The sequence below is a fragment of the Lontra canadensis genome, unplaced genomic scaffold, assembly GCF_010015895.1.
Source record: "Lontra canadensis isolate GAN:19392208 unplaced genomic scaffold, GSC_riverotter_1.0 scaffold8, whole genome shotgun sequence".
NCBI lineage: Eukaryota > Metazoa > Chordata > Mammalia > Carnivora > Mustelidae > Lontra > Lontra canadensis.
The window spans coordinates 9946625-9962960 of record NW_022631002.1 but is presented as its reverse complement, the minus strand read 5'-3'; the positions used below and the strand labels follow the sequence as shown (position 1 = coordinate 9962960).

At 42.5% G+C, this 16336-nt stretch overlaps 1 protein-coding gene across 1 annotated transcript in view; it reads right to left on the bottom strand.

The window, feature by feature from the left end:
* Positions 1-16336, bottom strand: part of ADAMTS18 (ADAM metallopeptidase with thrombospondin type 1 motif 18) — a 149671-nt gene that overhangs the window by 76718 nt on the left and 56617 nt on the right. The window contains exons 4-10 of the mRNA XM_032853925.1: positions 12142-12424; positions 9797-9990; positions 9449-9532; positions 7740-7899; positions 6081-6186; positions 3972-4109; positions 1620-1773 (exon numbers count right to left, since the gene is read on the bottom strand). Of these exons, the coding sequence (XP_032709816.1) occupies positions 1620-1773; positions 3972-4109; positions 6081-6186; positions 7740-7899; positions 9449-9532; positions 9797-9990; positions 12142-12424 (1119 nt within the window). The remainder of the gene's footprint in view (positions 1-1619; positions 1774-3971; positions 4110-6080; positions 6187-7739; positions 7900-9448; positions 9533-9796; positions 9991-12141; positions 12425-16336) is intronic.

Here is a 16336-nt window from a genome sequence, read left to right as displayed (position 1 = left end):
ATGAATGCGTGAGCTTGTGAAACCTTCAGGAATGAAGCAAACAGGAGACAGAGTTCGACAAACTTTGTCAGTCAAGCGAATGTCTACTGACCTCTGCCAGACACATCAACGTAACAGGCAATTAGAAATAGTTGTCAACGTATTAGCGTATACACGATACGCCAGCATTTGCCAAAATCAGTTCTGTGTTCCATGGAGGATACGCTGAGAAAACTGTGGATGGTGCATGGGTCAACTTTTCTAACAGTGAGACGTTTAAGGAGCATTAGAGAAATATGTGATCCCATATCAAAACCTGGGATTTGGTGGTTATTTCTTAGGACTGGACTTACATATTTTTAAGCAAACTGATTCATTAGAAAAGCGCCTGAGTGGCTCAGTGGGTTAAGCATCTGCCTTCAGCTCAGGCCATGATCCCAGGGCCTTGGGATCAAGTCACGGGTCTGCATCAGGCTCCCTTCTCAGTGGGGAGCCTGCTTCTCCCTCTCCCTCTGCTTCCCTGTTCCTGAGCACTCTCTCTCTCAAATAAATAATCTTAAAAAAAAAAAAAAATACAGAGACACAGCACAGAGAATGAAGGTAATTATCAGTGACTGTTGATGTTAGTGAGTGAAGCTTGGGAAACACCTATTAAATGGAGAGAAGGAAGCTTAACGTCAGTGTGACGGACAGGTTTAAAAGTTTTGAGGCTTTGGGCAAATGGAATATACATTCTCTGAGTTCCGTGTAGGACATGATCATTCCCCTTTCAAAAGGTCTTCATGAAGACCGAGAAGAAGTAAAATATGTCTCTGAGACGATGCCTTATGTGGAACAGACGCTCACGTGGCAAGTGCTGGGGGCGGCGGGAGAGGCAGGTTTCCCACGGAGGGGCTGCTGGCGGCTGCAGGAGGACAGACAGACAAGGCGAGAGATGGAAAGGGGGGAGAAGAGGAAGAGAGCAGGGAAAAGGAGCTATAAAACTTCGTCATTTCCCAGTTTCCAGATACCGAGGAATGCCAAATTTCTCTCTGGATACTAGGGAAGAAACACTTAAAACCAATTCCATTTTGTACCGATGTTGACACGCTCTGTGACGGAGTTTTGGACCAAATGGTCTGACGCTTCTCCCACTTCTACATCCTGGACCTTTCCTTTTCCCATCGATGTTTCTCACAATATTGAAGGGAAGACTGGACACACAAAAAGTTGCCTGTCAACAGTAGTTTTCATATTCCAGAAAGGTACAGGGATATATTTCGAGGGGGTGACGCTTTTTCAACATATCACATCGCAGCGAAATATGGATACAGCGATAATAGACAGAAGGATGAGGAGAAGGTAAACGTGACTGTACCCAGATTGACTGCTTGTGATGAAATCCTCAACTCGCCAGGAGGGATTTTCTCCCAGGGATGCAGTCGAATGGTATTTAAACCAGGCACGGTCTATGGGGGATAAGCCTGGATAATTCATTGACAGTAAAACCGCCACTTAATTATCATGCCAAACAACTGACATCTTAGAGATAACCCAGACTCTAACCCTCGGCCTTCGCAAACCAAATGTTTACATTTCTGTTAGGGACACAGACACGTTGCAGAATCTTAATGTAAGTTTGTAATCACACGCAAACATACCTTCACAAACCCGAGGCTGCATAACTTGGCTTTTGCTCCAAACTGCCACTTGCACTGTGTGTCGGCGTCATAAATCTGTCCTGGTAGTTTGTCCGGATATTTATACTGTCCTGTTTGCTTGGGCTCATCCACCAGACACCCAGCCTGAGGTGTGCTGCCGTGAAAACACAGCCGTGTTAGTTCCTGTGTTTATCTTTGATCCTTCCACGTAAAACGACGTCTCTGAATTCACTCAGGCAAAGGAAAATACAGCATAGCAAAAGATATAGATAATACTGAAAGTTAAAATGGATTTTTATTTTTTATTTTTTTTGCAGAGAGTGAGTCCCTTCCTGTCTAAGAAGATGGAATTTACACAGCTATGGAACGTTTCATCTGGCACCGGATGTTACGGCTACCCAAGTGGTTTGGTTTGGCCAACTAGATGGGAAAGGTCAATGTATTTGAAAACTCTCCCAATAATTGCATTCAACAATATTCAACAGATTTTTACTGGGGTGCCTACCAGGTGCTGAGTACCACGCCAAGCACTAAGGGTACAAAATAAACTGGGCAGAGCTGGTGCCTGTCTTCACGGAGTTGAAGGTCAGGCTGCATCTTTTATAAGTAATGGGGCGATGGTAAAAAATGTAATTTACCTCAAATAGTCTTGACAAGCAAAAGATAAGTTAGGTTTTTGAAAGCATCAGGAGAAAGGATGCACTGGGGCAATAAGCCCCAATAATTCCCCAAAGTGTACTCAACTGGGATGTATTAAGAAAAAACAAAAGTCAGCCTGGATGGTGGATATTGTTAAAAAGCACCTTCCCTCCATTTAACTTAAACAGTTAAACTATGAGAGTTAAAATAGCATGGTGGTTAAGTATGATTGTGGAGGCAGACAGATGGGAATCCGAGTCAACCATGAGACCAAGATCAACTCTAATATACCTCATTACGGACAGTGATTTCCATTAAGAGTTTAACAGATCCGGCAAGAAAATGCAACATGCCAACCCAGCATGGTAAGCATTCCAAGTCAACTGGTACCATCATCCCCAAACATTTAATTGTATCATATTAATGACGGGAACTCAATCTGTACTAAGTTGACCTTGATTTATAATATCTGTTGATTCTGTTCTCACATGAGATAGAAAAGATACTTTTAAAGCTCAAATCATAAATTTAAAACTAATGAAGACAATCTTCTATTTGATAAAACTTATAATTAGCAAAAGGTTTGTCAATTTTTTACTGTTCTTTGGATACTGTTTGGTCAGACATCTTTACATTTAATCAGCTTTGCCTGTATTACTAATTCTAGGAACATTCACAAATAGTATGCAATACTACAGTTAAAAAAAAAAGTATCAAAATTATCAATTCCCCAAAATATTTTGTTTCCCTAACATTTGGTCAAAGGGAAATGTGATTAGAACTTCTCATTTTTGTGAGTCAACATAGCATGATAAGATAGATAATATAAATTAGGAGTGCTATTATAATTACAATGGTCAAATATATATTGTTGTTAAATAAAATTAGAGGAAACTTCAAAGAGTTCCAACTTTGGGTTCATCATTTAATATGAATCACACAGTGCTACCTTTCTAGTTCCCATTTTACAAATGCCATGTAGGAGTTTTGAGTTATCAAATGGATTTCATACATCTATCTTCCCCCTTGGATGTCTAGCTCATGGCCATTTTAAACAAAATTAGCTAAGCAAGACAATACTCCATTCATTATAAATATGCACACCATTTTAGCATTTTTAATACTCTTATAACCAAACTGGATGATCAGATTAAAATAGTGAGTTACAGTTAAATGTTTATATAGCAGCCTCTGGAGGTCATAAATGGGAGATAGTTATAAGCATAGATCTTGGAGTCATAGCAGACCTAAGTGTGAATCTCAGGTCTATATCTTACTGGCTGTAGGACGTTAAGCAACACAGTTAACTTCCTTATGACTCAGTTTCCTCAAGCAGAGACAAAGAATCATAATAGGAATGCCATAAAGATTGAATGAGGCAACATGTGCAGAGCATTTAGCATGGTATTAGACCTTCAATGTATTTTTTCAATAGCAATAGTGATGACAATATCATTAGCATCATCACCATCCCCACCATCACCATCATCACCATCATCACCATCATCATCACCTTCACCACCTTCATCACCACCATCACCATCTCCACCATCACCACCACCACCATTATCACCAGCACCAGCCCCATCATCGTCATCATCATCACTGTCACTAACACTGCCATCATCATCAAACCACCGAGTATTTTAAACTTATGTTGAGCACTGTTTATTGTCGCCACCCTGGGAATACCCGTGCTTTATTTTGTCTTACCTAAGGAATTTCTTGAGATACTGCCGGCTGCACGAAGACCAGGAAAACACCCCATTGTTTCCTGTCAGTGTGGGAGACATGATATTGCCTTCAGCCTTTCTGCAGGGATTGCCTTCCCCATCGTGAATCATGCCAAAACTGCAGTAGAAAGAAGAAAACATCTTTCTGTGAGCCCATTTTCCAGATTATAATCAAAGGAAAGAAGATGCATTGACAATCACTGAACCCAAGTGAGAGACAGAGTTATCAAAGTTGTAAGGAAAAAGAAAGACAAAAATGAGTTACTATATACAGTTGACCTTTGAACACCAAAGGGGATAAGGGCACTGACCCTTCCCACCTGCAGTTGAAAATTCAAGTCTAATTTTTATCTCCCCCAAAGCTTACCTACTAATAACCTACTGCTGACTGGAAGCCTTACTAATAACTTAATTACTACATACATTGTATGTTATATGCATTATATACTCTATTCTCACAATCAAGTAAGCTAGGGAAAAAAATGTTATTAAGAAAATTATAAGGAAAATACACTTAAAATACTATATGGCATTTATTGAAAAAAATTTACATGTAAGTGGACCTGCACAGAGTTCAAAACAATGTTGTTTAAGAGTCAACTGTAGGGGGGCCTGGGTGGCTCAGTAGGTTAAGGGTCCGACTCTCAGTTTCAGCTCAGGTCATGATCTCAGGGTCGTGAGATCGAGCCCTGTGTGGCGCTCTGCCCTCAGTGTGGAATATTAGATACTTGCTCTCCCTCTCCTCTGTCCCTTCCCATTGTTTGCATGCTTCTCTCTCTCTAAAACAAATAAAAAAAAAAAATAAAAACCTTTTTTAAGGAAAAAAAAGGCAACTGTCGTATTGTAAGATTCATGTAGAAAATTGTAAAGAACGCTATGGGTTTTATTCCATTATGTCTTGCCCACAAAATCAGAGAATGGTACATCTGCTATATATTTTAAGGACGAGAAACTTTTGGTCAAGATATCTAAGCTACTTTAAAATGATGGGATAGTCAAATTCTTTCATTTCAAGTACCACATTTTTTTTTCTTCCCACCAACTGTGAAACTGTGATATTGAAGTTCAGGGTCAGCAGGTGATAGGTACAGAAACAAATTTAAGCAGACATGTTTGACATTCATACTTCTTTCCTGCTCTGTACAAAGGGGCCTTGTGCATGACAGGCATTTTTGTACCAGTGTTCACAATAAAAGTGGTTCATTCATACCTTGCTAAGAAAGTGGCTGCGTACATACACCAGATTCAAATTTCCAGAAGATAATATGCTCATGAGAGACATGAGCACCAAAATATTCAAATATAAATTATAGTTGTAGAGGAGATGATTTTGCTTTTAAGCCAGAAATCAATCAGATGCTCTGAATGTGAGCATTCGAGATAAGTGTTGAACACAAGACACACACACCAATATTCAACTCATCTATCCAAACAGCTTGCCTTTCGAAGCAGCCATTTTGTAAAGCAGTGGGCTCAGTCCAATGTGGCCGCTACCATTCAAGGAGTATTTGAAAAGCCTCTACAGAACTGCGTCAGCACCATATGTCATGCCTTCTCCATTTAGCTCACTGCTCTCAAGCTTCTCATCCCTCGTTTCGAACTCTATTCTCACAAGAGAAACATTTACTAACACTGGAGGAGAGACTACTAAGAACACGCCATGACACCAACTCCAAGAATATCCAGTGCGTGCACTGAAAGCCTTTGAACAATTAACATGCCATTATGTTTTGTGAATTTACATGTCTGCCTCGATGTAATGTACCAAAAGGATCTTCACTGTAGCAGAGCCTGGAAGACATTCCTAAAAGACGAGGGGGTCCATTAGGTGACTCGCAGTCCATCTGTGCCCACCATGTAATTCTGTGTAGCAGGAAAACACTGTTGTTCAAAAAAAGCAACATCCATGGTGGCCGGCCTTTACTGAGGGAGCTCTCCTTAGACTCAGGCAGGATTCCAAGCTTGACCCAATATTCAGCCTATCTATTCTGACTAGGCCAACAATTATCACTAGGGGTAGTGGTATCACTATCATAGTGAATCACCCAGCCGGTTTTCGTATCAAGTGGTGAATCGAGGGCTCACTCACTTGTGCCCTGACTCATGAGCGATGGTGAAGGCCAGGCCAAGCCCCGTGTCCTCATTGATGGTGCAGCTTCGGTACTTACTGCACATTCCACTGATGGGGGCAAACCCTATGGAGAGAGCATTTTCAAGTGTTAGTCCAAAGGGCACACGTACAGATACCTGTTCATTTCTTCTGGCTTCAAAACGTTCTGCACAGTTTTAGTTTCACTGATTAACATGATTAATTTCAGTTCAATTGATTCAGGTACTTAATTTTTTTTTTCAGAAAAGCACTAAAGGTATAGGGTCATCTGGTTATCTGTCTCGTCCAGATAAATGCAGAAATTAACATTTTCTTGCGTTTTAAAACATATTGTCATCGGGGTGCCTGGGTGGCTCAGTGGGTTGAAGCCTCTGCCTTCGGCTCAGGTCATGATCCCAGGGTCCTGGGATCGAGTCCCACATCAGGCTCTCTGCTTGGTGGACAGCCTGCTTCCTCCTCTCTCCCTGCCTCTCTGCCTACTTGTGATCTCTGTCTGTCAAATAAATAAATTTAAAAAACAAAACAAAACATATCGTCATCAACAGATCCTCCTCACAACCCTGTGAAATCACTACAAGTGTTGTATTTTCCATTTTCCATACAGAATAGGAAGCTGCATGACAGTTATATATGCCTTATCGGAGTTAAACCAATGCAAAATGTACACTAAACAATGCTATTGACATTAAAGCTCAAGGTATATTTTCTAAGAAAACATACATCCTGGTCTTTTTCTGAAGCAGACAACATGAAAAGGCCTGAAACAATGTGAACAGAGTAAATGCATTTTTCTCCTATTTACTAGACCGTGACGAATGCTTCTGTTTTCATAAACTACTTCCTTCTAAGAGCAGCTGTAAAATCATTCTAGCCAGTTTTTGATTCTATCTTGAACCACATTGTGTGTTAAACATCTTTCTTCCCAGTTTTCAGTCTTCATATGTGAAATGAGAGTATGTGTCCAGTGTGTACGAAATACACACACTTGTGGATGGACCATGCCCACCTTGCTGCTATAAGGTCCACAAGATGGTCTGAGAAATATAATTTATAAGCATATATGACCAATGGCACCATTGCCACCACCACCACCATCATCATCAACACTGATCTAGATGATCATTAACTCATCAAAAAAGATTGTTGGGTTCCTATTGTATGCAATGGAATATACCAGAAAAAACAGTTTAGACATAGAAGACACAGCCCTTACTCACTATCTTGTGCAAATATAGAATAGCGGGGTCCTTTAAAGGTCAAGTAACTTTCTAAAGGATGCACCGCTATGCTACCCAAGGGCACAGTTACGCAGCATGGAGATATTCTGAATTCTTCAAATTCTCTTCAGCTGCCCAGTTGCGCTGATAAAATAATACACAACTTGTCTAGTTTAACAATTTACCTCAATGATTATCAATAGAGTTAATAAAGAAAAATACAAAATGAATAAAGGAAATGAGCTCACCATTCCACCCCGACTTCAGTTAAATAGAACAATATTCAGGGTACAGTGAAGATACTACTCCGCCATTTAAATATTAGGTCTTCTTATGAAGGATTCTTAGGGCCACCCACCCAGTGGACAGTTTCCACACCATACTTCCACAGGTGCGAGTGAAGCATCCACTCATGCCTTACCTAGAGTGTCACATGGTTCATTCTTCCAGGAACAAATGTCAAATCCCGTGAGCAGGATGGCGTGGTCATGCCTCTTGCCATTCTTTCCAGTGAGGGCGGACTGCCACTGACAAAAACTGTTCAGAGACTGGTCTGCATGATGGTTGATCAGTAATCCTCCCTATGGGAAACCCACACAAATCAGAGTGTGAATGTGTCAGAGGTGAGAACCGTGAATCATGCCATTTGTACAGGCAAATACAGAAAACATCATGTTTCTAGGGAGAAAGGTCAGTAGAGAAAAACCTTGAGCTAAGGTTGGAGAGGACTGATTAAAAAAAAAAAATAGTAACACCCTAAAACTATTTCAAGAAATGCTCACAATACTTATAGTAACTACAGGGTTTTAGTAGTATACTTTATAACTAGTTCTTTTTCTATAAAAACAAAATAGTAACCTGATATCAGTTAGGAATATCTGTGTTCATCTCATGCTGGTATCACCCTTATAAAACTGTTACAGCTTTTAGGACCTGATTAAGTTAGTGGTGAGAAAGTTCAATGTCTTCTTCAATACAGCGTGAGGAAGGTACTGACCACAACTTACCTACCCCTGTGTCAGAATTTCCAGCAAAGGTCTTGGCACATCACAGACTAAAATCAATCCATCCATCAATCAATAAAATGAAAGCTCAGTCAATGGATGTAGAAACAAATAATTATAAGACTCTGAGGGGTAAGATAGGACCTCACTTTGAGATAATTATTTACCAAATCTTTGCTTAAAACTATTGACTTGGGTCAAGTTGAGGGTTTTTAGACTAGGTCTTTAATTATCCATAAATTAGGATGCCTCCAGCTTCAGTGTCCCTGGGCAAAGTATAAGTGGTAGGTTAAAAACAAAATTGCCTCCCAATGACACACCCTCCTTTCTACCTTCCTAAAATTCCAGGAACAGTTTGACAGGTTAACCTCTGTAGCTCTACACACCTGGACAATGAGATTAATTTCTGTCTCAGACTCCTCGCTTTGTACAATAATTACTGGGGTAACAGATGAAGAGGAGAAGCCACAGCGGGACTTAAAAAACTTGGTAATCTCCACCTCAGAAAAATACAGTTTTGGTACCAAAACACTACAAAGCAGTGAATGCCATGCAATTAACACTTTATTATATGTTCTGGTTAAATGATTTACTCCATGCCTGTGTCCTGCACCTCAAGGTAATCAATTCAAGGGCAGTTAAATAGTCTTTACTTAGTCCCTGTAGTACCTAAGATGGTGTTGGGGGGACAGCAGGTTAACTACAAGAATTTTCTGATGACTTCTTTTCAGTAGGTTTTCAAAATATCTTTTCGCATCTACCTGAAATTACCCAACATATCCGATGTCCAAAATGCAACCAACCCTTAAATCTATTATCAAATGCACCCTCCCTGTGAAACCTACATAATACTTGTATTTTTATATATAATGTAGTATTTACATTATATATGCATATTTAATATTTATGCCATTGTATACACACATTATATATATAATTATTTTGTGATGTTTTACTTATTTGAATACACAACCCTATTAGGTTTACTTTCTTTGAGGATAGGGTCAGCCTATTTTCAAGCTGGAATTTCTAATGACTAGTTCATGGATAGGTACACAGTAGGTATTCAATAAGTAGATCCCAAATGGCAGAATGAATTAAGAAGTAAGCGAAATTTGGCACGTACAGGTTCTTGTTCCAGAAGAATGAGGCTCACCACCACAATGTTTATGTCACTTCCAATGGTCCCATCTTTAAATAGGCTAGAAACCTGTTGGAGTAATTGAAATCAAACAAAAATAAAGAAAATCTAGAAATTTCCAAAACTCTGTGTGTATCAGTTTTTTAAGTATGCATGCTTCAATTCTACAAAATTGAATGTACGTATATGTACGTATGAAGCAATTTCCTCAAAACTCAACTTTTTTCCAATAAAATCATGTGGCTCCATCTGCTACTCAATCCACACAAGGATATTCTGTGATTTTGGTTGTTCTGGAGAACCAGAGGACCGGAGTCTAACAAACTCCCTTACCATGTTCATGACCGTGAGAATGTACGTGGTCACGTTTGCCTTGCCGTGCTTTTCCACCATTTTCTTGTCTGCTACCACAAGGGTTTCCACATTTAGGCCCTTTTGTGATTTTCCAGCTGATCTTCTGGGTCTCCCTGCGCTCCCATATTCATCAAACCTGAGATAGGTGTCCTCCGGGGGAGGCTTAGGGGCATCTACAATGAACATAAGAGCATTTGGAAAGAACTATCAGTGGAGATAAAAGAAATCTAAACAGGGCAGGAAGACAGTCTGTAACCAACACTTGACTGATGTACTGATAAATGGTGACTTCGGTGCTTGTCCTGGGGCTTTGCACCTAGTTTGTAGTCAAGAAAGATTCAGTCAAAGAGGTTGGTGAATGGATAGACTCAACAACTCAAAAATACTCTACCAGGTAAAACACACACACACACACACACACACTACAAATCTCGTTGGTACAGCAGGTCAACAAAAATTAATTTTGTCCAAATAGCCTTTAATACAGAACATGCTCATTTTTATTTTAAACACTGCAGAAACAGACATTATCCTTTGCATCTGAATTCATGACAACACTTCATATATTATTTCCAAATGAAATTTAGAAATGTACATCCTACAGAATACTGTCCATGTCTAATATCCTTGTTTCATCAACAGAAACTTGAATATAGCACAAAGTAAGTGCTGAATAAGGACTCTTTGACTAATATTGAGTTAGTTTTGAGGAAAAGAGCACAGTCAGGGGTGATATTTAAAATGATAGTAGGTATTTCCTAGCAGGTAAAGTGCAGGCACCACCTTAACAGAGTGGATATTGGCCATGCCTTTGAGAAGAGACCTGGAAGCCTCCAGATGTTGGGCCAGGCACGATCCCTTCAGTTAATAGAGAGGGACAAGTCCAAGGATTGCTGGGAGGGATTGGGACACTGTAATACTAACACAGAGTTATTTTAATACTTCAACAACTAGTACAGTCCTCAGAGTAAAGTCATTATAACTCTCCAGAAAGTGAAATTAAAAGATCAAATTATGTAGAGTTAGATAAAAAACCCTCAAGTCGGCCACTTTGATAAATGACCCTGAGTCTCAGTTTATCAAGGAAAAGATCATTAATGCCCACAATACCAATCACAAGACTGCTCGAAAGATGAGCTTTGATATCTATCGAATACATATCATTGTCACTATGGGGAGCACAATTATAATTACCACTATGATCATAAATCCATGTCAAACAGATGTTCCTTAAAGATGATATTTCTGTTTATACCCCAAACCCCAAAGAGCAATTAAAATGGTAGAAACATGGTATTTCATTATTTTTCAGGGATACCAGTTCCCATTCTCCTCAGGCAGAACCACCATCTGGCTGCTCTAACTCACACTCACCCGCCATTCATGGTTACTGAGCCTTTGAAATGTGTCTGGTGCCACTGGAGAAACCAAAGTTTTAATTTTAAGTTTAATTACTTTCAATTTAAATTAAGCAAGCAAGATTTGGTACGGTCATTGAAAAATAAGTTTGGAACTATCGGAATATGCAAAGCTACTTTTCCAACCTTAAATTTTATGAACTTGAAATACAAATTAAGTATTTCTGATGAGAATTTGTTGTCTACATTGAAATTGTGCTCTGTCCAACAATGACCAGAATTCCAAAATTTAACATAAAATACTTGATTCATAATTTGGTATACTCAACATTGCATGTTGAGATGATATTCTATACTATATCAGGTAAATAATTATTTATTAATTAATAAACACATTATTAAAATTAATTTATCTTTAATTTTAAAAATGTGGCCATTAGAACATTTAAGACTACTTGTGGGGCTGATGCTGTATTTCTGTTACACGCTGCTGATCTACAAAGTGCAGAATGTTGTGCCTGGGTCACAAACCATGCCCAATAGGCCCTGTATCTCACTGCTACATCCACGTAGGTGTCGATGTTCTCATTTCCTGTGAAGTTATCCTTCAAGAGCTCAAAAGGAACAAACATCCAACCACACCTGAGGATTCACCTCTGATTTCCTTCATCACTGGAAGACTGGGTACCTTTCCCAGGAGCACAGAAACCAAGATAATATGGCGACCCATGACTAAAACAAACAAAAGCATATCAAAATCTTTCCTAGTTTAACCTAGAAGAATTGAGAACTGATCACCCAGGTTTGCCTGACAGGGGTGAATCTTGGCCCATCTCCAAGACAAATTTCACGGGGTGCTTAAGGTCGCCCCATTTTAGCCTGCAAAGTCAGCACACCTGACTACACTCAAGAGAGCCTATTGAGGGCCCACATAAGAACAGAATAAGAAAAAGTTTCCTTACATACATTTCTTGCGTCGTCCACAAAAATGCTGCTTTTGCAACCTTGGGTGGTGATGCTCTCTTTCTTGACTCCGAGATGTGAGGGGAGTGTGAGCTGGGGAGTGACCAGGATGATGCCCGCTGGAGCCCGGGTAGCTATGGCAACGCTGGACCTTCTCCTCAGCCGTCCTTTTGTACAGTACGTGAGGATGGTGTCCCGCAGGTGCGCTGTAGTTATGCTCCTGGGCCAGCAGCTGAGGTAACGGTGAAATTAGGAATTCGTTTTTTCGTGTCCTTATTAGACCTGACTAAAGAGCCAAACACACAGAAAATATGAATGATTCCAGGCATCCCCTTTGTACGTGGTGATTTTCAACAACTGTCTATCAGCTACTTCCTATGTGCGGGCACTGTGCTAAGTAATTGACGTGTATTATCTATTTCAGATGTACCATTAGCAGTTATAATGTTTTTATCCCCCATTTTACAGAGGACAAAACTGAGGCTAAGGTAGTCAGTAGAAAAGCTAGCAATGGCATTGTAGAGAAGGAAAAAAATAATTTTCCCTTTACCCTTCTAGGTTCTTGGCTCTGACCCTACTGTAGTACAACACTGCCTGGAGTAAAACAGACTTTTAATAACATGTATACCTTCCATACACATGGAACTTACCTAGGAAAACGGAGTAACTCCCCAAAAGGACCCAAGACACCACCTTACAAATACTATCTCCAGCTAAAGGTATAAGAAGATATTGAGGGGTGATTGGGGACAGGGGAAAGGCAGTCATGCAAGGTTACCAGGAAAAGCACAGAGAAAAGAGATACGGTTGATACGGAGATTTAAGTCCTGGCTTTCTACACGGACAAGTTGCTAAAGATTTGGTCACCGTCCTGTTCCTGGCACAGAGAAGAAGGCACCCCCATGAATGGAGATTTCCCTTGTAAAGGTAAAATGGTAACTTCTACTCAGTTTTCCGAGCTTTCCTCATGTCTGCTGTTTCTTAAAAACAATCAACTTAGAATAATCCTGATGCTAAAGAGGCAGGCAGGCTTTGGGGTATCCGGAGCACTTGACCCTCAGAGGCAGTGCCCTCAGCTACTGTTCTAGACTCTTCACTACTAATCTTGATGTTCAGGGATTCTTGCGACTGAGGGATGAACCACGTGACATCCTGGAACCTCTGCATCTAGGACGCAGGGGACGCAGCGGCAAACATAGGGCTGAGGGGGCAGTTTCATGGCAGCCTGGCCCTCGAGGGACCCCCAGCATGGGCAGGAGAAACGCCGCCATTCCACCCTGGTTCCACAAGGGCTAAATAACAGGGCGAGCCTGGGTGGCAGTGGGGGGCAAGCGGTTATGGTCAACTCCATGTAGGGGCCTGGGGCTGCGTTCTCGAGAGACAGAGCTGCTAAATGGGGAAGGAGGAGTGAACGGGGACTTGAACCCCCTCCACTTGGACGTCATTCTGTACCTTCTCCCTGATCACGTTCTTCTTGCCAGCTTATCTCTTAACTCGGGCAAAAGACCCAGCAGGTAACGTATCCCCTGATGGGGACTGAAACTACCTCCTCGAGCAACAGTGACTGTCCTGAGCCAGCCAGACCCCATGTGACTGACCCCAAGACCACAACGGACCTGACCTTCAGTGCCCACTGCACATACCCGCTCACCGTCGCTCCACATTTCCCTGACGTGAACCTGGCAGGACTTCTGGCACTGTGGAGGCCGCCTTCGAGACATGAGTCCGCTGTCCTCCCGGTGTTGGCCTCCCTGAAACGAATCCCTTTCTTGTCTCCCCCCACCCATCTCTCTGCCTTCGGATTCTGTCAGCGGCAAGTGGCCGGACCTGGTCTGTTTCGGGACCCCCAGAGCCAGGCGCTCTCACACCCCTGCGCCCCAGCTGTAAAAGGGACTCGGCAAGCCCATCCAACTGCAATTTCGCTTTCCAAGTTCACGGCACAAAGTGTGTGTCTTGGTACCTGCTATTTCAGCTGCAACACACCCCTGCCTTCCCATCTACACCTCTGCCCTCTGTCTTCCTGCATTTGGTTCAGAAGGTCCTGGACATCCGGGCCTGGGGATGGCACGTCTGGTCTGCTGGCCTTGCGGCTTAAGCCCATCCAGGAGCTTGTTAGGGATGCAGACGCGGGTCTCACCCCAAATCTGCGCCATCAGAGTCTGTGTTTTATTTAGGTCTCCAGGTGACCTGTGTGTCTGTGAAAGTCGGAGAAGCCCTGATAGGCACCGGCAACTTTGCCAAACGTCAGAAAGCCGCGGGGAAACGGAACGCACACACGGATCCCCTCACTCCCAGGCAGGATCCTGCCCCACCAGAAACCAGATCTCTGTCCTTGGGACTCACGCATGAGACCCTTGGTTCTGAACTGCTCTGATGACCACCGCCATGCACAAAGGGCTTCGTGGGCCAGTCTTCTAGGCCTCCCCTTCTTCATGAGCAAAATGGGGAGACTCGTCCCTCCCTGACTACCTTACAAGGGGAGACAGAATAACCACTGAAGAAGCCTTTACCCACTCTCAGCTACAGCAATCGAGGCGGCCAGGGAGGGTAAGTGACTGAATCAACACTCGCTGAATGCCGGGGAAGGGCCAGGCACAGCGCTGGGCAGGAGGTACACAAACCGCATGTGGTTAGGGAGCAGACAACTAAAAATTCAAGGGTGGTACCAAATGCTAACGGGGCATCGTGGCAAGCACAGATTACTATGGAAACGCAGGGGCCCTGGCACCTACCCCCGCATAACTCCCTGCAGGGTGGAGGGCTCTGTGCCCAGGCCTAATTTGGGCTCTCTGATACGGTTCAGCTTCTCGTTCTCAAAAGAAGCCCCAGAACCCGTGGTTTGGTGCCGATCTCCCTCCCCCTTCATTCGGGTGCTGCCTTCTGACCGACTGCCAGACTGACTTCAGCACTGACCTATTATCTAGAATCGGGACACAGGCAGATGCTTTCCTTGGCTCCGCGAACTCACACCGAGCACCTAATTAGAAGCCCTGTGCCAGGTGTTGGCATAAAGAACAGAGGCACATGGCAAGTCAAGAGAACAGTTCACGTTCATGTTCTCATGCAGATTCCGGAAGAAGATAAATCGATTGGCAAGATCAAAATTCAGCTGAGTAAAATCCCACAATGTCGGAATCCTTTCCATCATATCTTCAGGCTGGGTCTCAGAGTAACCCACCCTTCTCCGCCCAGACCAGGGCCATGCTGATAGAGGTTTTCGTCCCTCGTTTGGACACTTTCTGTTTAGTGTCCCAAAACTACCTGCATCCTCTCATAGGGTCTCCTCACACTGGCCAGAGTCCTTGTCCAATGTAATCAGCTCTTACCATGCACTCCGGTATTGATCTCAAATCCAAACCCTTTTTCCTGGCCCATAAGCCCCTGTATAACCTGCTCTGCGTGGAGCTGGACAGTTTATCTGTCCCCACTCCCTTCTTCCCTCCCCACCATTCTTATAGGACATTTCATTTCCTGAATCTACTATGTTCTCTTACTTGAAGAGGAACAGAAATTTCACCCCAGAATATGTCTCTTGGCACAAGGATTATCTTGAGCTGGTTATTTTTAAGAATCAGCCCATGCAGGGGCACCTGGGTGGCTCAGTCCGTTGAGCTGGTGCCTTAGGCTCAGGTCACGATCTCAGGGTCCTGGGATCCAGCCCTGCATTGCACTGGGCTCCCTGCTCAGCGGGGAGCCCGCTTCTCCCTCTCCCTCTGCCTACTGTTCCCCTTACTTGTGCTCACTCTCTCTGTCAAATAAAATAAAATCTTTTAAAAAAAGGAAAGAATCAGCCCACATAGGAGAAGCTCTGAAAACCTTGAGAAATTACCCTTCTCTAAGAGAAGTTTACATTTATAAAGGAAATCTCTATGTATAAGAGTGTCTCTCTGTGTACCAGGAATAGGAAGATGACCAAAGATCGGGAAACTCTTCTCAAGGGAGGTGTGGACTTAAATCTGCGTAACAACCATACCTTTGCTGAGGGCACTTGGCCTGATAAGGTCCCACAACTGCTCCCCTCAACACTTTCTTTTGTATTTAGCTGGAGATGGTATTTAGGGCGCTGTCTTGGGCCCTTTGGGGGAGATCCCGAAGTCTTCCTGGGGCCCTCCCATGTGTGCAGGAGGTATACATATTATTAGACACTTTGTTTTCTCCCGTTGATCTTTTATAACAGAGAGGTCTGAGCCAAGAACCT